Source organism: Strix aluco, chromosome 4 (genome assembly GCF_031877795.1).
Source record: "Strix aluco isolate bStrAlu1 chromosome 4, bStrAlu1.hap1, whole genome shotgun sequence".
NCBI lineage: Eukaryota > Metazoa > Chordata > Aves > Strigiformes > Strigidae > Strix > Strix aluco.
In genome coordinates, this window is record NC_133934.1 from 97054884 (window position 1) to 97077477 (window position 22594).

The 22594-nt window shown below is 38.3% G+C and overlaps 1 protein-coding gene across 1 annotated transcript; it reads right to left on the reverse strand.

Moving 5' to 3' along the window:
• Positions 1-1258: 1258 nt before the first annotated feature.
• FAM98B (family with sequence similarity 98 member B) lies at positions 1259-18780 on the reverse strand. Its single transcript, XM_074824493.1, has 8 exons — positions 18622-18780; positions 17679-17827; positions 16719-16853; positions 15856-16034; positions 9021-9101; positions 8517-8633; positions 6001-6168; positions 1259-4523 (listed from the first exon to the last, which is right to left on the reverse strand). Exons 1-8 carry the CDS (start codon positions 18684-18686, stop codon positions 4188-4190), a joined length of 1230 nt encoding a protein of 409 aa, XP_074680594.1. The 5' UTR covers positions 18687-18780; the 3' UTR covers positions 1259-4187.
• Between the last annotated feature and the right edge of the window lie 3814 nt (positions 18781-22594).

A 22594-nucleotide genomic window follows, 5' to 3' on the forward strand; every position in this document is an offset into this window, starting at 1 on the left:
AGATTAATATGACAATTAACAAGGCAGGGCTACTGTTCATATTCAGATTAAACACAACTACCTTTAAAGTAGTTTATATATGTTCCTGGAAATACGTTTTTGTTAAGTAGCAATCTGTTATTTTGTTGTAACTGATCTCTTTGTCAACTTGAAAAATTTTTGTTTTAATGCTGTTTGAGAAGATTAAAAAAGTGTATAGATTGTAAAAAATTTATATAAATTGTAAGATTTCAGTTTAATATTTATAATAGAAAAAATATTAAAACTGCACTTCATGCCTCTGAGTTTGTATCTCAAAGAGATCTAAACAACCTCTATTCATCTTCCTTGACCCTGTCATCTGAGACACTTCTGCAGGATTAACCCAGTACCAGAGTCCCCAGTCGAGCTTCACCTTCTGTGAGGCAAGCCTCGGAACACTGCCCAACACATCTTAGGAAGCTAGGTATTTGCAGATTATTCTTCCAGTATTTTAGCAGTTGATGCAGTACTGACACTGTTTTGCTACTCACTATTCCAAGTATTACAAATCACAATTCTTTGTTAGCACAATCTCTCACTTTTGTTAAGAATGCTAATTCTGAAAAGATTTCACAGCATGATAACCAAGTTTAACCCAGGCTTCTGCAGTGTCTGCTCATGCTGGCTATTACACAGGCAGCATTGTAGCACCCTAAAGACTTGTTATTCTTTACCTTGTAGTCAACCTCAAAATGCCTGATCTCAGAAGATGTTTTTATATGGGGTAATGAACATTCATTCATTTATCTTCAATCATCTATCTGAGGGAGGTGAAGGAAGACGACAAGGAGTACAGACTAACCACTGAAAATGCAATTCCTATTTATATGAGCAAATCTGCTCTATAGTCTTGCACATACAAAACAAGTTGTTTTATTTCATAATTATAGAAATGAAAAACAAAACCTTCAGAAGTAATTGGAGTATATTTCCTTAGTTACATAAAGACAAAAGTAATGATCATACAGACCTGTGTAATTATTGTTGTACTAAGATAAAATTTAACTGAGATTCGTTAGTAATCCCAGACAATGTAATAGGGATATATTTGTGATGTGCCCTGTCTGTTGAAATCTTCCTATATTGTTATCTACAGCCTTCTCAGTTTTGGTCAAAATTTTTCATTATCATAAAAGGTAAGTTCCATCACTTGTAAATACCAGCAGGAATTCTTCCTTATAAACACAGGAGGAACATATGATAGTGGATCCAAATCACACTACACAAGTGATACAAATAACTTCAAATACAGTACTTTATTCCTCAGTGTTTACAGCTGTTAATAAAGGTGCCACTCTCAAATCCTGAAAAAACTCCTCATCTATTTTTCAATTCTTGATCAAACAAAACAATATTCAGGTAGATATTCACTAAGTGTGAATAAACACAAAAATGCTCACAAACATATATATGAAAATCTTTTACTTACAACAGAATTTTTGAAAATACTTTTTTTCCAAGATAAACATACAAAATTTGAGAAGAAATTTAAATCAATTACTTTCATGGTATTATTGCATCTTTTGATAAATTAAAAGCATACATTCTGACAACAGAGGACAGAAAAGGATACCTCTATGAAATGTGGTGGTGCTTACTTCAGTTTTCAACTCCTGCATTCATGCTTTGGAATTATTTAAGAAAAAATGAAGCGCCCAGGTTAAAAAATCTCCAACCTATTTAAATTTCCATCTTTTACACAGTCTACATAAATATAACTGAAGTATAATACTGAAATAATTTAACTGTTAGAATTACATGTGGGCACACAGCTGGTTCACATGATGGTTTATTTCATCCAGAACCGTCCCACCTGCTACCAACAGCATAAACTGATGAGTGTAAAGCCACCAAGGCACATCCACATATACAGGTACAACAGTTCAACTAAACTAGCGCAACTTCATATCTTAAAAGACTGATGAAATCTTTATGCACAGATCAGCCGTTTGATTTTCCTAGCATATTTCCTTGTTGAAGCTAAATGCTTGACTGCTGTTTGGAAATTATGTGTAGCTAAAAACAACACTGGATGAGCAAAAAGAATTTTATATTAAGGCTCTGGTTGTTAAAAACTACTCTCTCCAATCCTTTGCTGACTAACACTTAACCTCCAAGGCCAGCAATCTCACTTGGTAAGTGATAAATTTGTGAGCTATTCCAAAGCATTAGGCAAAAACCAAGCTCACAAGCAAGAAAACCAGTACTATGCTCCCTCGTGACCCATGAGGGTCTTTCCATAATGACTGCAGAGGCTGACAATAGCTGAGGCCAGAAAGGAGTGTAGAAAAAAATTGGCAAAGGAACTATACTGCTAGCAGTTGGGTGAAGTTAGGCCCTTATTTCAAGAGTTCACACCCAAGCTAACACGTTCAGCAAGGAAAACTACTGCCCTTTTTTGTTAGGCATCTGCTGGGACCCTAAAGCACGGGTAAGGCCACATCTATTACATCACAAGCAGACTAAGATCTGAGAGGAAATAACAGGAGAGAAACTTACGAATTTTATCTTGATTAAAATTTTAAATGAAAAGGTAGTGGGTGGTTAATTAATAAAGTCTGACATAGGCTTTTGAAAGAGATAATAATTTGATTTTGAACAGAGCTTTACATTCATGCACAAAGCTACCTATGAAACAGGACATGATGCACACATTCCTGAAGGTAAAATAACATCTTTAAAGTGTACCAAATACGGACACCAGTAAGAAATTTGTGCAGAAAGAACTCTTAACTATGGACTATAAAACCAAAACCAAATACTAAAGTTCAACCTGCAGTTAAGCCTACAGCTACATACTCAAAAGTACTTCAAGGTTTCTGTGTTATGCGATCAAGAGACACCCCCAGGTTATTCAGATGCCTTCCCAAATCTCCCTCTAGTAACCTGACCCTGATAAACACTGTCATGAGTATATACTAGACATCATCTCCCTGTTCCACCTCTGTACTCAGGACACCAGACAACAGAAACTGTTGTCTTTAACTGATAGCTCTAAATTTAGTTCTTGTCTACATGTATTTACAGCCATAATTTTATGAAAGCCAACTCCTCCCTCTAAAGTAACACTGTGAAGATGGCACTCATACCATATCAAGACAGAGTTTCTTTTAGGTTATCTGACCAATTAGTTGGCAGAGTGAGAGAGAGAAGTCACTGAGGAAGGGCAACTACTGTATGGGATGTTTTATTAGCTGGGCAGTTGGTGATTCCCAAACACAGAGCAGGCAGAGGAGAGAAAAAAAAACAAAACAAACCCAACAGGGAAAAAAAAAAGAAATGGTATGTTCTTTCTCAAGAAGCTCAGCTTATTCAACCTTTATGTCTCAAGGCTGATTCAGAAGGAGTATATAAATGAACTCTTACCAGACATGATGGCTGCAGAAGTTTGCTGCCCAATCTGGTCTTAAAATATTTTTATGAAACACCAATAAAATGGAAAACAGATAAAATGAAAATAAAATCAAAACTCACCATGACTCTGAATTTATGGTATACACTCTGACCTTCAAATAGTCTCCAATATATTTATGAACACACAAAACAACCTGAATTTATTAGTGTCTGTAGAGTACTAATTCAGAATGTTACTTTTATGTGAAGTTCTGGAAGAGTAAGAAACCTAACAATAATTTTGACAAAAGCCTTAAGGATTTTAACATTTGACATAAAAAAAAATTAATTTATATGTCTCACATGAAAACTAGATGAAGAGAAAAAACCTGCATGCAGCATTCTAGAGTCTTTTAAAACTGTTTCCATCTGGTTCTTAGGCCATTTTGTTTTTTCTACACAGCATTTTGGAGCAGGGGAGTGGACATGCAACATGCAATAATTAGAGAGGCCTGAATATTAAATAATGTATTTTTTGTTTGTTTAGAAAGGGTTTTATTCAGTTTTCTGAGGCTTATTTTAAATAAAATGACATAATAAAAAACACCATATGAGCAGTACGAAAAACAAGGACTTTAGCCATCACATTTTAGTATAAAAGTTCTGTTCAGTCAACTAAAAGAATTCAATGACAACATCAGTTGGTCTAATGCAATGATTCATATGGTCATACTTAATTCTAACCTAAACCCAGGTTAATGTATCTAAATTCCTGATACCGGTAAACACCACCACTATATTTTGCCAGTTACTCTGTTACTATTTACAGTATTTTAGTATCTTCGGTATCCTCCCCCTCCTCTCCCACCATATGGGTCACCATAGCCTCCCCTGCTACCATAACCTCCCCTGCCACCATAATCTCCCCTGCCACCCTGGAAGCCACCACCACCTCTTCCACCACCTCTGAAACCCCCACCTCCAAAACCACCACCACCTCCTCCTCTACCTCCTCCACCCCCCCAGTTGCCCCTTCCACCACCACCACCCCCTCCCCAGCCACCTCTTCCACCACCTTCTTGTCTTTTTTGCCAGGGAGGCATTTCAGGAGGAGGTGGTTCAATCTCTGTTGGTCTGCCTCCACGGTCAGGCACTCTCCCCATCAGAACCTATATTGAAAAACCAGATCATTTTTAGTTTAAAAAAATAATAACTTGAAGTGACACAGAGTTCTTGTCCTATGAACAAAGACATGCTGCCTGCTCTTTACAGGAAATATGGTCCCCTTGGTGTGGAGCGTGACAGCAGAATCCCTATTTCCTGTCCTTGTAACTTGCCACAACACAACAGAACTCTAAAAGTGATCCCATTTTCCACCTGTAAAATTTAAATAACTGCAACTAGCTAGCTCATATTACTTTTGTGAAATCTTTATGAAGAAAACTACATGCATGTGAAGTATTAGTATTATAATAAGCAATATATATAACATATATGAATATATAAATATAAATATATAAATATATTCATATAGAAAAGACTCCTTATGATTCGGCTCTCCTATTTAAATTTCAAAGTTCAAGTTCAAACCCAATCAACTGGCAAAAACCATAAACTGGCAAAAAACAAACTGGCAAACTGATGTGCAACTCTAAAAGGAATGCCAGTTTGCCTTAGATTAGAGCTGGAATGGACAAAATACATAACATGCTGCAGTAACACTTTCAAGAAAGGAAAAAAAAAGGGATCTTGACTTTGGTGTATAGTACTCAGTGTACAAAAAGGGAAACCGTACTGGACAAAGTTACACAAAACGTTACGTTAAAGAACAAAGAAGTATCCAAGTAGGTCTTTTTGTTGTTTTCATATTTCCTAAATTCTGTGTGATGAATGTTAAGATACTCTGGTCAGTCCCAGGCACTCCAATCAAAGTCCTCTCAAGAAGAAAAAAACTTTCTCTGACATCCTACAATAATTAAGAAATTTCAGAATCTTTGGGATCAAAACATAAAGGGCACCTAAATGAAGCACAAAACTTTAGAAAAATCTGTAAAGAAAGGATTAATAAAACCAGGCTTAGTCACCATTTGAATGGTAAAACTAACATTACAAGCTTCAGCTTTTATGATACACAAGCACTAAAATGTTCATTTATTAATGTTGCCAAACCAATTAATTTTACTTTGCAGCAAAATGACACTTCCACAGAAACTTCTGTGATTTGTAATATACTGATAAACTAAAGATGCTCATTTACAAACTGAACAGTATAATCCTGGCAACAGGTAGCCCAGGAACTGATACCAGAAAGACTCACATGTATCCTTAAGTTGAGCTGTGCAGTTCCACTGAACCCAGGATGTCATTTACACATGCACACACGCACACACATACACCCCCCCCACCACTGTTCCTTCTCATCTAGACTACTGTTTCATGCTGTTGCATGACTGATTGTGTAATAAGACAAAAAAGAAGTTGCCGCAATGTTTACTGGAATGCTGCAAACCTTCCTTTCTCAAAGCACCAGGTATCTTGCAAAAACGAAACAAAAATACTAAGCAAAGAGTATAATTCCAGAATTACTTTTGATAGGTCTGTAAACTCCCATGTCCTTTTATCACATCCCAGAAAGAAAAAGCATACCTTGTTGATTGCACAGACTGTATTTTCCCGTGTTGATCCACTACTTGTTCTTATGATCTTCGATAAATCTTCTCGAGCAGCAAGAAGGTGAGCTAATGTAATAGTTGACTTTGGAGATAATGCATAGCGCTTGGGCTGATAGATTCGTGCTATGTCATCTGTTTTTACCTAAATGATAAAATCAAACACAACTGACTTGCTATGCATAAAACCACACACTTACCGTAAACCACGTACTGGTCTCAGTAAGTTTCAATTTGAACACAGGGCGTAACGTCTGAAAATCTAGGTTATCGTACAAAATATAGTGCCAGTTGTTACCAATTCTCTTCATACTGACGGAGCCATTGTACAAAAAATGCTGCTGATTATGTTTAATTGATGCTGAAACTTAGCACCATTACAATGGAAACTCCCCTATCCACTAACAGATTCTTTGATGTTTTCCAACATATCTAAAGACTAAAATTTAAGAGTCCAAACTGGTCTCTCAAGAGCTTTACACAGACATATTTAACAGATCAATTCTAAATGTGATGAAAACAGAGCAGCTTCAAAGTAAGGCAAATTTGTGGAAAGAAATTAAAATGTATCAGTGCAGCAAAACACTTGTGCAAGCCATGAAGAAGTAAGACTGAGAAGGGGAGAACGTAAGATTTTTCCCAAACACACTTTGACATTTCATTTGTTTAACAAAAAAGAAAAATACATACACTTTCTAGGAATATCTAGAATGATTTGAAAAATTAGATCTTGGATGGACCAAACAGGCACTGTTCCTTTACATGACTGTTTTGCTAGGCAATTACTACACCATTTATGGATCCATTTCAGCCTGCAAACTCTTGGAGACTGAACCAAGCTTAAAAAAAACCAAAAAAACAAAACAAAAAAACCCACCTCAAAAAATGCCACACCATCAAAAGCAGAGAAAGGTATCAATGCCTATTTAATGGTGGGAAAATGCAAGCTAACAAATAGCTTTAAGGACAACAATTTGCCCCTTGGCTTAAAAAAAAAAAAAAATCTAAATTATATCAACACCAAAATATTTTCAAGTCCCAAAACCTTCTTGGAGAAGTTATAAACAAATATTTCTACAAGAGAAATAAGGAAAAAAAGATTAAAAATTGTATGTAATTTTGAATTAATATGTAACCTGGTTATTTCTATAACTGCATACTATTTCACATCAACAGTCTTTATAAGACAGGAAAATTAATCATCTTACTACTTTACCATCATTAAAAATCTCTTTAAACTACTGTTCTATTGTGAAAGTGTACTCATTGTTTTTCACGTTGTTTGAATGGAATAATATCAAGTGACTTAAAATTTTCATCTGTTTCACTCATCAGTTAACATCAGCTACATTTTAGAAGTATACTTTAAACTTGAAAATATATACTTGTACAGCTATAAGGAAGTTATACACGTAGGGACATCTCCTGGCTTCTATGAGCTAAATGCCCTTCTCTTCCTTTCTTGCAGTGTAAAAGCATTCACAACCCCTGCAGAAATTAAATAGTGAGCCTTTGCAAAGCAGCACAGCAGCATCTAGACTCAGTGAGCTTCATGAAACTGATTCTGTCTGCATATGTCAATGACAAATTTCGACACCAGAAAGACTTGTAACAATCCATACTTTCAGTAAGCTTTTGAAGTTTTAAGACTTACCTATCTTAAGCTTTCTACACAAACCTTTGGAAGGAAAGTTGATCTTCCAGCTCATGAGCAAAAACATCTGCCTTCAGCTTCCCACATGTGTATTCATCGAATTACAAATTTTTTGTATCTTATCTCCTTACTCTCTTGGATAAAAACAATATATATTTCTAGCTCAGAAATATCAGACTGGTTAAATCATTATATTTTTTAATATACAGACTGCTAGGAAATAGTACGAATTAAACGATCACAATTAAAATGATACCAGCAGAGAAAATCCAGTTTGGAATTTTGGAAATTTTAGCCACATGAAGGATTACAGGTAACTGTGTGCTTTTCCCATACAAGCTGCTATTTAAATAACCTGTTCAACTGACCATCTGCTTATCAGCTTTGATCCAAGATAGGTAACAGTCACTGTAATCTCACTGACTTTATGGGCAGTCATTCTTTGCACCCAATCTATTTTAAGGCCCAGCGTTCCTCTTCCTCTTGCATCTGCATGAGAAATGCTGATGTTCCCTCCTAGTTTACTTGATTGGAGGGGTTGGATATAGGAAAAAGAAAGAGGAGATGTGAACTTGAAGTGAGAAGCCCCAACAGAGGATGCTAGAATTTATAATTGTGAAGCTATAAACAGTCACAAAGGATGAGCTATGCCATCTGGTCAAATCCTTTCCCTTCTTCAGTATCTAGGACTTGGATGTTACAACCAGGGATGAGAAACTGGTTGGAAAGAAGACAACAGCAATGGAAGTGTATTTACATGGTACATATATTTGGTAGGAAGACCTGGGGAATTGTAGCAGACTCCCACCTACAGGAAGCAAAAAATACATCAAGCTTACTTTTGCTCTGTCAGACCAGCCAAAAGACTGTACTGTCACATCTAGCCTCTTCATTAACATACGTCGGCGACATTCGTACTCACTGCGAAGCGCATCATTGATTTTTTCCAATCTTTCCTGCAGTGTTACAATAAAAAATCCAAACATTCAAATCTATAAAGTTACAGAAGTCAATTTAAAGTTAATCCCATTCAGCAACTAAAATGTCTATCCCCAGGTAACCACTATAAACTACATAAAATTAGGGGTGCATCTGTATAGTGCTACAGTAGTATGTATATACAAAATATTGTGATAGTAAGTGGATGAATCAACACAAAGTCCGTTTTATAACAATTCTGAAAGTATCCGATTAGCACTGTTAATATTTAGCAATTGAATTTTAGTATTAATATTTAACAATAGAACAGTGACTGTAAAATGGACAAAGATAGATGAAGTCATATGCATTAATTTAGACCATCCTGTTAAATATAGAAAAGAAATGAAGAGACTTTTTCTTACCACTTGGTCAGAATCCAGAGGTTTTGTTAGCAGTGATTTTCCCACATGGTTATTTTGAACTTTTGAGAGTATGTCCTTTATCTGAAACAAAACACATAACTTCTCAGAACACAAATGTTATTTACATTTATTTCAGCACAACTTGCTGCAAACACAGTTTGCTACTCGTAAGATCAAATATAGCACATTTCTTTTAGCAGACTCCTAAAAACAGATACGCATCTTCTGGCTTATCATCCGTTACAAAAAGAAGACTTCCTGAATACTTTCACTACATGACCAAGCTCGATACAAAAATATTTTATGGGACATCACTTCTCCTCCCAATTAGAATAGAACAATATCTATATGGCAAATTTATTAAGTGCATATAGGCAGTAGGACCAGTTAAATTACTCATTTTTCTGATTACTAAGTGTTGTAACTACAACTACGGAAATGTAACAATTGGAAGCTAGGAGTTCTGTTGTCAAGTGCTAGACTTGGCTACAAAAATCTGGTGATGGGTGCTAGTAAGAAAGGCAGGAGACATGAGAAGTATGCGGTCATTCTTGCTTGCTAATTTTCTTCTAATCCTGTCATAGCTTCCATTTAAGATTATGTTTAAGACTTTTGCATTCACTCCAAATCAGCCTTGCCTATACTTCTTACATTATTTTTTTCCCCTCAATATCAGGGATGAAGTATGTTGTCTCTTTCTGCCTTACAAATTCCACTGCATTCTCCTCTCTCATTACAATAAAACCTCTACCTCCTCTTCTTGAAGGAACCTCCTTTGTCACAGCTCTTCTAAAACTGTTATCATAAACACCCACAACACTTGTACAGAACTTTCCAGCCAACTGATTTTTCAGTTGCAGTAGACTGCATGCATGTTACTGTTCCTGCAGGTTTTGCACACAGTCTGATGGGGAGAAGAACTACATCTTCATCATTTGCTTTTGTAAATAATTATAGGGAATCAAGTCAAACAAGACTCAAACTAGAGTTTTCTTTTACATGTCACAAGGAAAGTTTAAAATAGTGTATGACCTACAGTAACACCTGTAGTTGATGCAGCCATTAGATACATTTGCAAGGATAAGACTTCATGTAGGCACACAAGCATTTACATTAAATTTATCATAAAGGTATGGTTCAAAGCTCACTCTTCCAGTATTATCTTAGTTCATCTTGTCAGAGTTTTGAGCTCTACACATCATAGAAATATCATCTCCAGTGATCACTATGAAAAAAAAACCTCTAGGAGACAGAAATCAAATTCTAGAGCACCTAGTTAATTGATTAAAGAAAGCTACTTGAAAAGGAGTACTTGATAAATCAGCTCTCATATTTCAGGGGTTTTGTAATTATTTCCTATTCCTTCTTTTGCATATTCCAAGGAAAGACTGATCTCAGATTCTGTGTGAAAACCGAGGTGTGTATTTTATTCTTTCTGCATCACCTTTGGACAGCACTATGGCAAGTTAAAAACACAATATCCCCAGAAAAAGTCTGAAGTAAAAAATGCTGTGCAGTAAGCAAATTATGGGAAAACAATTTTGACTCCAGTAGAAAAGACAGCCTAGTAGTATCTGAAAAGTGGCCATCTAGTTACCGTAATATTCCCTGCTATTATACTCCATCCATATCAAAAGGCAGGTTATAATAAGGGGTGAAGTTCAGTTCCACGTACCTTTTATTTTCTTTAGAAAAAAGCCCTCCAGGGTTGCCTGATTTGTCTGACTTCTAAATGTAGCCTGTTTGTTTTGATTTTAGTGAAGCATGTACATGATGCTTCTCAATCTACTTCAAAATTCAACTGTATCTAAACACAAACTATGCTTAAACAAATGTCTGAAGAATCAAAAACTAAAGTTAATAATCAACAATACAGTAAGATCAGCATGACAACAAGAGATGAAGAAATCAGTAATTAGTATAGAAGAAGGAACAAACAGCAGATGAATGGAAAATTCTATTAGGCAAGAGGTGTCTATCCATAAACCATTAAGGTCAGAAATATAGCTTCAAAGGTTCTAATGAGTTGAAGGGAAGAGTGTTTATCAAAATGAGACTGGCTGCTGGAAAAAACCAGCACAACAGAACCAAAACAAGTCCTCAATACAGAGTGAAATAAAACCTGGAAACCAGTGATGCTGAATACCATCTAGAGATTAGAATTATTGCAAGTTTGCAGCTGCAAGGGCAGCTAAGAGGTAAATACAACACTGGGCTCCACATACAAACACCATACATTCTGCCATCACAAGTCAATCACAATCAAAAGACCTAACCCAGCACTGCATACTCCTGATTTCCATAAACTGAAAAATGAAGAGAAGTTTAGAGAGAACAGTTAAGGATGAGAATCAGTAAAAATCAGAACTAGAACAAACAAGAGCAGCTAAAGGAAACAATCCTTTATTGACTAGGAAACTGCCCCCAAATTTCTGCAACTTTTTCTTTCCAAGTTAAAGAGAATACCTATGTAATTTTACCCAGTGATAGGTTTAGTAATCAAGTAACATTAAGGAGGAATCTTTTCACCGATTAAGTGGTCTACGTTCATGTTTGTGAGACACTGTAGAGTCATACCCAGGTTACTGAATCTCCATTTCACTCTGTCACTCCCACCAGCAGGACTCTGAGGACACACCCTACAACTACAATGGTGAAATAAACTCAGCTGCCTACAGCTGCAGCATACATCATCCAGCCTTGACTGATGACGGGGCCGTGAGCACAAGAGCTTTGACATACACCTGTCTGCCAGAGGACAAGAATACAACTGATGTGAGAGTCTATGCTATAACCCACATTCCTAAACATGGCAGCTGCCCTAGATTAAGAAAGATAAGCAGGAGTTTTAAAAAAACACCACCAAAACCCAGAAAGAAGTCTGTGTGTGTAAGTGGGAACAATACCAAAAGCAGTGCCCAGATAAAAGAGCAGTGAAAACATACTCATAGAAAAGTAAAACAGATTGTAAACAGCCAAACCATCCTGAAGTTCTCACAAACTCAGCTGTAAAAAGAAACCAATTAAAAGCTAGAGGGAGATGAATATATTTGTCTATTCAACATATTGTGTAATCGATGACCTTGGTAACATTAAATATTTATGGGATTGCTTTGGAAGTTCACATACTCTCTAAAAATAGTTTGAAAACAAATCAGTTTGTTTGGATTTGTCTGAGACAAAAATATTGACTGCAAAATCTGCTGTATAAAAACACACTGTTATTCTATTGTTACCAAATAAAGCATATCTTTGTGTGTTGAACATGACATTTCTCATCTGTTTTATGTCTATACTCCTTTGAAAATTTTTTTAGGTCACATTTCACTACCATGTTCCATATATTTATTAATTATCTTTACCCTCTGACAAAATAGAGCAAGAATTTCTACGTTTAACACCATTTGCACAGATAATCATCAAATATGCATACACCTCCAGTGTTTCTAATACTTTTAAAAAAACCTGACCCAGAGAGAGGTGCAATTTTATTAATTTAAACTATCAACACTTTAAGGAAGGAACATTATCTTAACTAGTCATAAGGTGTACTGCACAATTGCAGAAAGATCATGTAAAATCTTAAAATATTTTTAACCCAGCCTCTGCCTCTATTCCATTTACAAACAGATCATTTTAATTTCAATATTTATCTAACTTTAAAGACATTTTTGTTTGACCTTTATGTCTGGTGAACAGGACAACTCTTTTGTCTTGTTCCTTGCAACTACATTGATACTTAATGTACAGGCACCATTGTGTCTGTAAAATTATTCAACACTAACAGTTAGAAGCAACACACTAACTTAAACATGAATAAATTCTAGGAAGTATTTCCAAATATTTTTAAAGATACTTGTCTCATATTTCACTTAAATGTTATTTTAGCTTAGTTTTGATTAAATTCTTCTGTAACCCTTTATAATTTCTTTTAATTCTCTAGTATTAGGGGACTATTTTTCACATATTAGAAAACAAATAATGTGGGCAAAAAAAGTTTAGAAGTCTTTTGAATAATATGATATGAAGAAGTCTTTCAAATAAACAGTATTAGAACATCACTTTGTAATTAGTTGTGAAATTCACACTATCTTGACTGGAAAAAAAGCCAGATGTGAGCATGAGTTACAAAGCACAATGCCGGGATAAACTTTTCTGAATCTTTGACAAATGTTCCTTTAGAATTTATGGGGTTTTTGGTACTAAATTTCAGAATGCCTCCCAGAGTTACTCTTTGTAAATATACTTTACAAGGGGATGGCATCTTAAAAAACAACTAAAAAATTACTATTAGTTTTTCAGTGCTATACAATAAAATAAATTTAGTGGTAGGAAGCTGTAATACTGTCAATTCATCTCTCACATTTTCTTATGTATGTCGATAACCACTATCCCAATTTATTACAGGGGATGCAAATTTAAAAGGTACTTCCTACAATTGCATATTCAAAGTTTAAGCTACTATAAAACTCATAGTTTGAACAAAGAAAGAAATCCTTATTTTATACTAGTCTTTTAAACAAAGTGACAAATTATTAAAAACAACGAATGTTCTAACACTCCATACCAAAATACAATGTGTGATCTATCCCTTTGGTAGATTGCTGCTCCACAAACTATTCTCAGAACTATTCCCACAGCTACTGACAATGCTGAAGATGCTAGACAGAGATGAAGAGTAGACATGTTGAAATGCTGCAGGTATACTTGTAAATTCAATAAAAATACTGGATTAGTATGTAAGTTTCTATTACAAATCATATAGTATAATACTAAAAACCAACTGCAATTTTACACAGAAGGTAATTAAATCAGAAGCAAAAAAATTCACGGAAAAGAAATTGATCATTTCAAATGAATTTCTGCAAGAATCTAAAAATCTAACAAATGGCACTCTGGGAAAAAAAAAAAAAAACACGTTTACAAAGCCAACGAATTCCAACTGGTGATATCACTATTCTAACGCAGCTACATCTACAAACGTAAGTGTCTAACTCTGCACTGTATCAAAATAACTCTGAACCTGTGCTATATTAAAGTAAGGGATGAAGGACAAGGAAACATATAGTAGAAATTCTAAATCTCCTGATAGGAAAAAACCATCTTTGTTTGTAAGGGATGAAACAGAGAACAAATTACACTTTAATTTGGAGTCACAGAAGATGAACAAACTAGTTTTGCTACCAGTCTATACTCTGAAGTGAGTACAAGTGGTGTAACCACTGTTGAACTGACAGACCTTAAAACCATTGCAAAATAGCCCAGGCAGTATTATTAAAAAAAAATATATATATTTAAAGAAGATAACACTCTTTAAAGATTCTGCTCATTTCAGTACTTATGAAACTGTAACAGTTTACACAAACTGTAACAGTTAACACTCTACACACTCATTCAAGCCTGTGAAAGGAAATCTTGGACTTTGCAAAAGGTGGCAGATACCAGGAGTCTAATAATTCAAAGAAAACATTCTAGACTATCTGTGTGTGAAGGAACTGGCCCACTGGGTCTGGCCTTGCTGTCCTGCAGTTGCAGAACTAAGAGTCCTACCTCTTTAACATGGGATGAAACTAAATCTGGACCCAAGAAGTGAAGCAAGGAAGAGAGCAAGGAAGGCCACTCACTGCCTGTGGCTGCAACCTACAAACCCACATGGATGTAAGCACAGCTAACACCCGTAGAGGGAGACCAACAGTACTAGGCAAGTTTCAATCAATTAGTTATTAGCTGGAACTCTGAAATTTAATCCTCAGAAAACAGTGCTAGAATTGTTTCTTCACCCTCTCGAAAAAATTTAATGGAAAGACTGGATATAAAGACTTCATTAGAACTAAATAGATCAAGCACAGTTAATACTGCAGGAATAGGCATTTTCACCTGTATGGTGCTTTTTACAAATTAATCTATTAAAGGTTTTGTCTTGTTATACTAAAGACGTACAGATGTAAGAAAACCATGCAAGTAACAGGCCCTCTCCCCAGAACCTCTGAATGTTCAACTGCTCACTGACCCATGAGAAAAGGAGGAGGAAGAAGAAAAAAAGAAGCATAATCATGTAATATTATTAAACTCAAAGACTCAGCAGCAGAGGGAAATTAATTCCATGTATCTCCCATAATTCTTGAAGGGGACTGGTCACCCACTCTCTCCCCAAATACTAGGGGGAATTAAAGAGCAAAACTTTTACCTGCCTGACAGAGAAGATAAATTCTGCCCCAAGAGCCCATTTACATTCTGCAGTGAGGAAGTCAGATTAAGGATCACATCAGTGATCCATGAGTTAGAAACTGCTGGGACACAACTGCAAGAACTACCCTGTTGAAGAAGGTTTAAGTTGGCTTACTCACTGGCTATCAATAATTCAGGCATTTTCATCCTCTTCTGCAACTAAGGAAATGGTACTAACAAATCAATATTTGCAATTAAGAAATTCATAAACTAAAAAAGCAAAAATTTAAGTTTTGGATATTAAATTTAAATACATCCCAGAAAAGACTACAGGTACATAAATACGCAATCAGTTATTACCCAGTGTCTTCTGCTTGCTGCAGCACATTCGAATGGGGAAAACTATGTTACTTCAACACATACCTTAAATTTGCATGGCAAAGTCTGCCTCATCAGGTACATCGGATCGTCAGGGAAATGCTGAAATACTTCACCTCATAACTAAAATAGTTTAACTTAGACACTAAACTGGCTGTCAGAATAAAAATTCCTTTGCACTTCTCAGAGCTTTTACTGACTAGACTGTTGGGCTCTTAACTCTAAGATGAATGCTTATAGAGATAATGCTTGCAGTTTAACAATACAGAGAACACATAAAAGCCCATACCTTTTGTTCCACATTGGTTAACAAGGGAGGAATATCACAAGATGAGGAATTTGGTAGGCCCAGTGCACTGCAAATAGCTTGCACTTCCTGATAAATTTCATCGTGCTTTTCTGAACGAGAGCCTTTAATTTTCTTGCTGTGCAGTATCTTTAAAGCCTGAAGTTCTGTACTTAGAAATACTAGAGAGAAAAGTGTCATAAAGGCAGATTTAGAGACACTTGAATATTTCTGCATTCACAGTCTCATATACAAATACAATATATACATTTATAATAGGACCATGATAAAAGGGAGACTTTCTCAGTTCTCTCCTAGAGAGTATCAGTTTCCCACACTTTATCAGAACTAACACCTGACTTCCTATCTTCAGTCTACACTTCACATTTAAACTGTTTAACTCATTTCTGCCACCAGACCCCTAGTTCTTTGGCTAGTTTCATATTATCACACTGGTTCCTGCTGCTACTCCTTTGTCCGAGTCCAGCTTAAACCTAGACTTTGCTTCTCTCAATCCTGCTTTCAGCACCTTCAAATCACAAAGCATTGTCCTTTAGGCTGCCCAGAAAGCTCTCAGAAACATGGGAAGCAAGGTCTCAGTTTCAGCTAAGCTGGTACTGAATCAAGAGAGAGAGCAGGAGGCCTACGTCATAAAGAAATTTTAGTTTCTACTAAAATAGTTTCCTAATAGTTTTCTGTTTTTGCACTTCTGCACAAGTGAGCTGATGCATGCTCACCTAGGTTGTAATGATCATACACATATACTTAAATACACATAAAGAAATATTTAATGTAAACTGTACAATAATGACAGAGCATGCATGTAAAATACTGTATTATAAATGGGAGAAATGGTCATAACTTACAGAGGAGTTTAAGACAATCTTCCTTCTCTCTTAATCTGCCCTTGATGTCTCCAGATATAAGTGATGAATACGGACAAGCCATTTCTCTCAGAAAGCCACTAATCTCAAGCTGGAAGCTCTCTATATCTTTATCACCTATGGGAATAAATAAATGCAAAGCTAATGAACTTTTACAGAAACACCAAAGTATAATCTAATTTTCTTAACTTCCACATTTGAATTGCAGGTTTCAATAGCCCCGACAAAGATTCACCACCTACCACACTCACAACATTTTCTTTCTTCTTAAAGAAGTCCTACATACAAGCCTTTTAATAGCTACAGCAATACTGTACTCATGCTTTGCACAAGGTGATGCTACAGCAGTCTTTGAAGACATGAATGCAAATGAACATCACTAGGAAGTGAACAGCTTATGTCACAAAACAGAGTATCAGTGTAATCAGTTTTCTGATGAACAAGTTACAGGAGACATAAGCCATTACTTTCAGTGGTTGTTTAAGTTTTACTACTTTTTTTTTGTGAAAACATAAGCAATATAAAATCTCATCCAAGTTCTAGCACTCACAGAATCAGGTAGTGCTAATGAGCCACTCGTGTATCCACCTACAGTACTGAACACAACACTGCACTGGACCAATCAGCTGAAAATACCAGGCAGTGGAATTTAAGCCATCAAAATATGGTTACATATGACAACCACTCATGGGATGTATGAATGTACTTTTTACATTTATGTAGATCTAAAAAAAACCCCAAAGCACTTTTTTTTTTTTTAAGAATCTTCACAAGACAAGACCTTAATCTAAGAGCCACATACACACAAATATCAACCTCAGTTCAGCTACCTTTCAGCTATCTTCTAAACTTCAACGCTGTAATTTCACTATTAGCCGAACAACAGGGATCTAATCCACTGAACACATACTAAATTGCTTGAATAAAATGACATTCATATACCATCTGTTGAAGTGATGCTTTCTTCCATATGACAAAGTGACTTTATTTGGGAACCTAACCAAACGCAAAGCTCAAAAAATTCTGGAGAAGACAATCCATTTTCTGCTGCTTTGTTCAGGGCTTCCTCCTCCAACAGGGGACCCGTGTACCTGCACAGAGATAAACATTAGTGATAAGAAGCAAGTTTAACATCAACTATACACATTTTTAAATCATTTTACTGTAAGCTGGTTAGTAACTACACTGGAAGAAATTAATCTCAGTTACTTTTGTCAAGGAATAATTCCGACTTTAACACACAAAAAAATCAGCGGTAATTTATAAACAAAATGGTTTGTCAGAGAATAGGAGATGGGCATTTTCACGGTTTCACACACACGTTTGAGTTTCGTGTCTCAATACACGCCAAACAGCCAAGAATTCAAGTACTGATTCAAGCGTCTAGTCAAACAAATTTCCTTCCAACGTTAACAACTCGCTGCCCTAGAGTACCGGCAATAAGGTAACTGAATACCAAACTAAATTCTACATACTTTCTGCTCTGTTGCCTCTGTAGCACCTTGGCGGGCGGGAGGCAGGCTCGAACGAACCGGGAAGGGACCTGGCCGCCCCCCTGTGACTAACCACCACCCTTTGAAACCCTCCGTACCCCAAGGAACGCTCACGCAGCCGCGCTTCCTTCCTCTTGCCCCCGTTACAACCGGGCAAGCCCAGGGCAGGCGCCGTGACCCCGCTGCCGGGCGAGGCAAGCGGCCCAGCCGCGGCACCCGCCAGGGCGCGGGGCCCGTCCCCCCGCCGGCTCCCCGCTCCGCTCCCCGCCTCCGGCCCGGCCTCCCGCCCGCGGCGACGGGGCCCCGCTCCGCACACGGCCGGGCAGCGCGGCGGCGGGCTCCCCTCGGCCGCTCGCCCTGCGGAGGGGGAGCCGCTGCTGCTCCCCGATTACCCCAAGGCCTCCAGCGCGTCCAAGATGTCGCACTCCATCTTCAGGCCGGGCGCCAGCTCCCTCATGCCGGCACCGCGGCTCGCCGCCGCGCTGTGCCCTCCTCAAACCGGCCCGCCGCAACCTGCGCCCGCCGCGGCGTTCCGCTGCCGCCGCAGGCCCCGGGCCCGGCGGGAGGCCCCGGCTGCCCCCGCCCCGTCTCCCGGCGGCTGCCTCACCGCTCGGGGGTGCCACCGAGTCGCACGTAGCTGGCGGTCACCTTCCGTGTCGGCCGGCCCTTCTTTTCCTCCATTACGGAGGAACGTCCTAGCTCTCTCACCCCTCCCTGGCGGGCTTGTCTCCTGGCCCCGCCGCGGTCCCTGCTGCCCTGCTCCGGCTTTGGCCCCAAACCACTGCCCGCTGCAGTCGGCTCACCCGTCACCTACCCCCCTCCACCGGGTACCAGCCACCGGGAGAAACGGGACCGGGAGAGAGGACGGCTGCCCTGCCGGGCACGGCTGTGCCTGGGGAGCCACCTCTGCGGCCCGCAGACTCTTACAGCCTGCCCTGCGCCTTCCCTGGGACGTGGTGCAAAAAAGCAGGTTTTTAGGCCTGGATCTCTGCGGTAATTCTGGGATCTCTCTGAATTTCGAACTGTGAAATTCTGCCTGAAGCGGTGCAGACCACGGCTGCAGGGCCCGTACCCCCGATTTCCCACCGTGGGAGGCCTCAGCCCTGCCCCGGGGGTGCGGGCCTGGCGGGGCCCAGCTCCCGGAGCCTGGCTGAGCTTAAAATCCAGGTTGTCCGTGATATTTTCAGTAACATGTGGGGGGGAAGCGGGGATGGGCGGGCGGTGCGGGACTGACACAGGCGGTGGTGGCGGCGGTGAGCAGGGCCAGCTGCTCCGGCCCGAGGGGTGCTGGGTTTCCCGCCGGACGTGGCCCCTGTGAGGAAGCCCTTGGCAGCGCCATAAGCTTTGTAGCCTGGGGCTGGTGCGGCGTGTCATCGGGTGGGATGACCCGCTGGCCCTCTCTGAGCACGTCACTTTTCAGTCCTGTGACCTGCAGGGATTTCCAGTTTCAGTACTATTAGATCTATTAACTGGAAAACTGGAAAAAGGCAGGTCTCCTAAAACATGTGACTTTGTCTGATCTTTGATTTTCTTTTGTCTCCTATTTTGAGGTGTCTGGGTTCTCCTTTCCGAGCTTTTCTTAGTGACTGCAATGTTGAGAGGCAAAAACAAGTGCCAGCTTTTTTTGTGTTTGGTCCCAAACTATCCCTGGTTTATCCCTCACTCACAGCCAGTTCTGGTGAAGCATCCCTCAAATTCCCTCTAAAACAATATTGCTACATTATCTCCTCAGAGTTTTTGATTTTGTCTAGCTCAGCCCTAGACTCCTATCTTTCCTATTAGCTAGAAGGAAAATTCTGCCTTTTTTTTTTTTTTTTTTTTTTTTTTAACCAGTGTTGTCTTACATGAACCTTCAGAAAATCAGACCTGTAAAGGCATGCAATCAGATGGAGATAATTCCAACATAGATATTCTTAATGAGTGAAATCTCCACAATTTCTGAAGCAACAATTTTGAATTATTTCTATTTAGCAGAAAACATGGCTTTATTGAGTACTAAGCTTTAAATAAATGAGAATCAAGACAGCCATGACATCTTCCCACACACACAGACAGAAATGTAGAAATTAAAAACATTATTTATGGCAGTCAGTGGAAAGAAGGGCATCTTAAAGTCTGATAGGTTTATGTCAACCATAGGCTGTACATCAGTGCCAGTAGCTCAGCCATCTCTTTCACAGCTCTCAGCTGTGTCTTGCTCCATATGACTGAGCTTTAAGAGGATTTTTGTTTCAAATGGGTTAACAGTAATTTCTCTAAATGAAGGAGCATGCATCTGAGAGTGGAGACTGTGAAAATAAGAACTCTTACTCCTATATGAACAACATTAATGTCCAATTAACGGTGTCCAATTGAGTGAGAAAAGATACACAGAAATAGAAATAGCCAGTTTTCTTTCCCTTTCTTTTCTAAAGTTGTATTTTTATGCTACCCACAGTGAATCATCACTGTACAGCTGTTCTGAGAAACCGAGTAGTTTTCATAGCACCCAACAGTGCATGCTAAGAAAAAGAACTAGGAACAACTGGAGGTGAAACTAGCAAAACATCTATCAAAACTAAAAAGTAATCTGATAATTTAAGAGGTACTGTGTGGTACAAGTAGGTGGCAGCATTATTCCTTGGGTCTCTCTCTGTAAATTTTCCTACATGCCTTAAGTGTATTTTGCTAATTTACGTTACAGGACAGTACATAAACTAGTAATTTCTCCTACTGTCTTTTGATAACAATGCATATATATGATAGCCAAGCACATGCATCAATCACTCTTTTAATTTTAAGATTTTTTTAAAAAATCCGTACTTTTCTGTATTGTAGAGATATTATGTATATGAGGAAATACAAGTCTGAATTTCACAAATTGTATCTTGAGACTCACAATTTGAAGACATTTTTGGTTGTGATCATATACTTAGGTTGCCTAACACCTTCTCACAACTTTGCCATTCATTCAGCCTACACCTTTCTCCATGTCCATTCCTGAGTTTCCCATCCCTGGGGGAGGAAGAAAAATCACAATAAAGCTGGCTAAAAATATTTTGTAGCAGCCTACTCCCACAGGAGTGGACTTTGCCTTTTCCCCGTGCCCTTTGTAATATATAAACAAGAACACCAAGGGAAGACATCTCAGCATACAGCCATTACTTTCACGTGAAAGGTGTATGTGGCTTCAAGTAGGTCATCAGTGCCCTAGAGCTTTTTGGGTTTTGTCAGGAGTTCTTTTTCACTAGTCTGCCAGCTAGCCATCTCCCTCAGCGGTCAGCTGAGTCCTGGTGCTAGCACAAGGAAGGAGTAGAAATCCACAACCAAGGTTAGAAAATGAAGATAGCACAGGATCAGCACTGGCTTGAATCAACTTGAACTGATATGAAATGGCATCTTAATTGAGCATGTGGCTGGAGGTGCCTACACCTCTCTTAAATATATTGGAAAGTACCCTGAGTTGAAAGCAAGGTGAAAGTAGGAATCTGGGGGATAGGTCTTCTGCAATTCTTATTAAATCCCTACAATGACAAGTTGCCTGTAATCTTACTAAAAACCAAAATACATAACTCAGTTTTCTATTGATGTTAAACTAAGGTAAATCTCCACCACTTACCGAACTACTCGTATGACTATGACAAGTCATGTGTTGTGATGCTATTCAAAACTGCGCAAGAAGTGTTCCTACTGCCAGGCTTGCAAGTGAACGCTGGGCATTCTCATACGGCCTAGTGGCAAGGGTGGAGGGGTCCTGCTTACTGCTGCAGCAGAGCAGTCACCTCCTGGTCTGTGCTGCCAGCAGAGCAGGCTCGTGGTTGTATGTGGTGTGCACAATCTATCTGCTGTTAGTAGGGAAAGTAAAACTGCCTGTGGGTAGCCTAGCTGCACGTTTCAAAAGATTTGGTTGCTTTGTCCTTCTCATATGCAGCACAGGAATCAAAAAACAGATCTCTTGAATTCAGATGAGGAGGAAACAGACTCTGTTTTAATGCAGAAGAGGTACAAATAATTTGTAGTACTAAGGAACGTTTAGCAATTATTGACCACTAGAGGGGATCATAGGAGTGGAGAAGAAATTGAATATACTGCATAATAAACGCTTTCCTCTAACACGATTGCCTACATGAATGTTGTACTGTATGTGCACAGTTTAAAAATGATTGAGAAAAGACAGCACTTTATGCATGCTTAAGTTGATATAAGACACTTATATTAATTATGTCTAAAACAGATCAATAACAGGTTTAATTGTTAAAATGAAGTAACTTCTTTACAGATTTTTTTTATCAGTTTAAATTTATGCAGGTTAAACCTATTAAACTTCCATCCGTAAAAAAACTACTGACCCTTTTTTTAACCTATTAAAAAAAAATAGGCACTGTT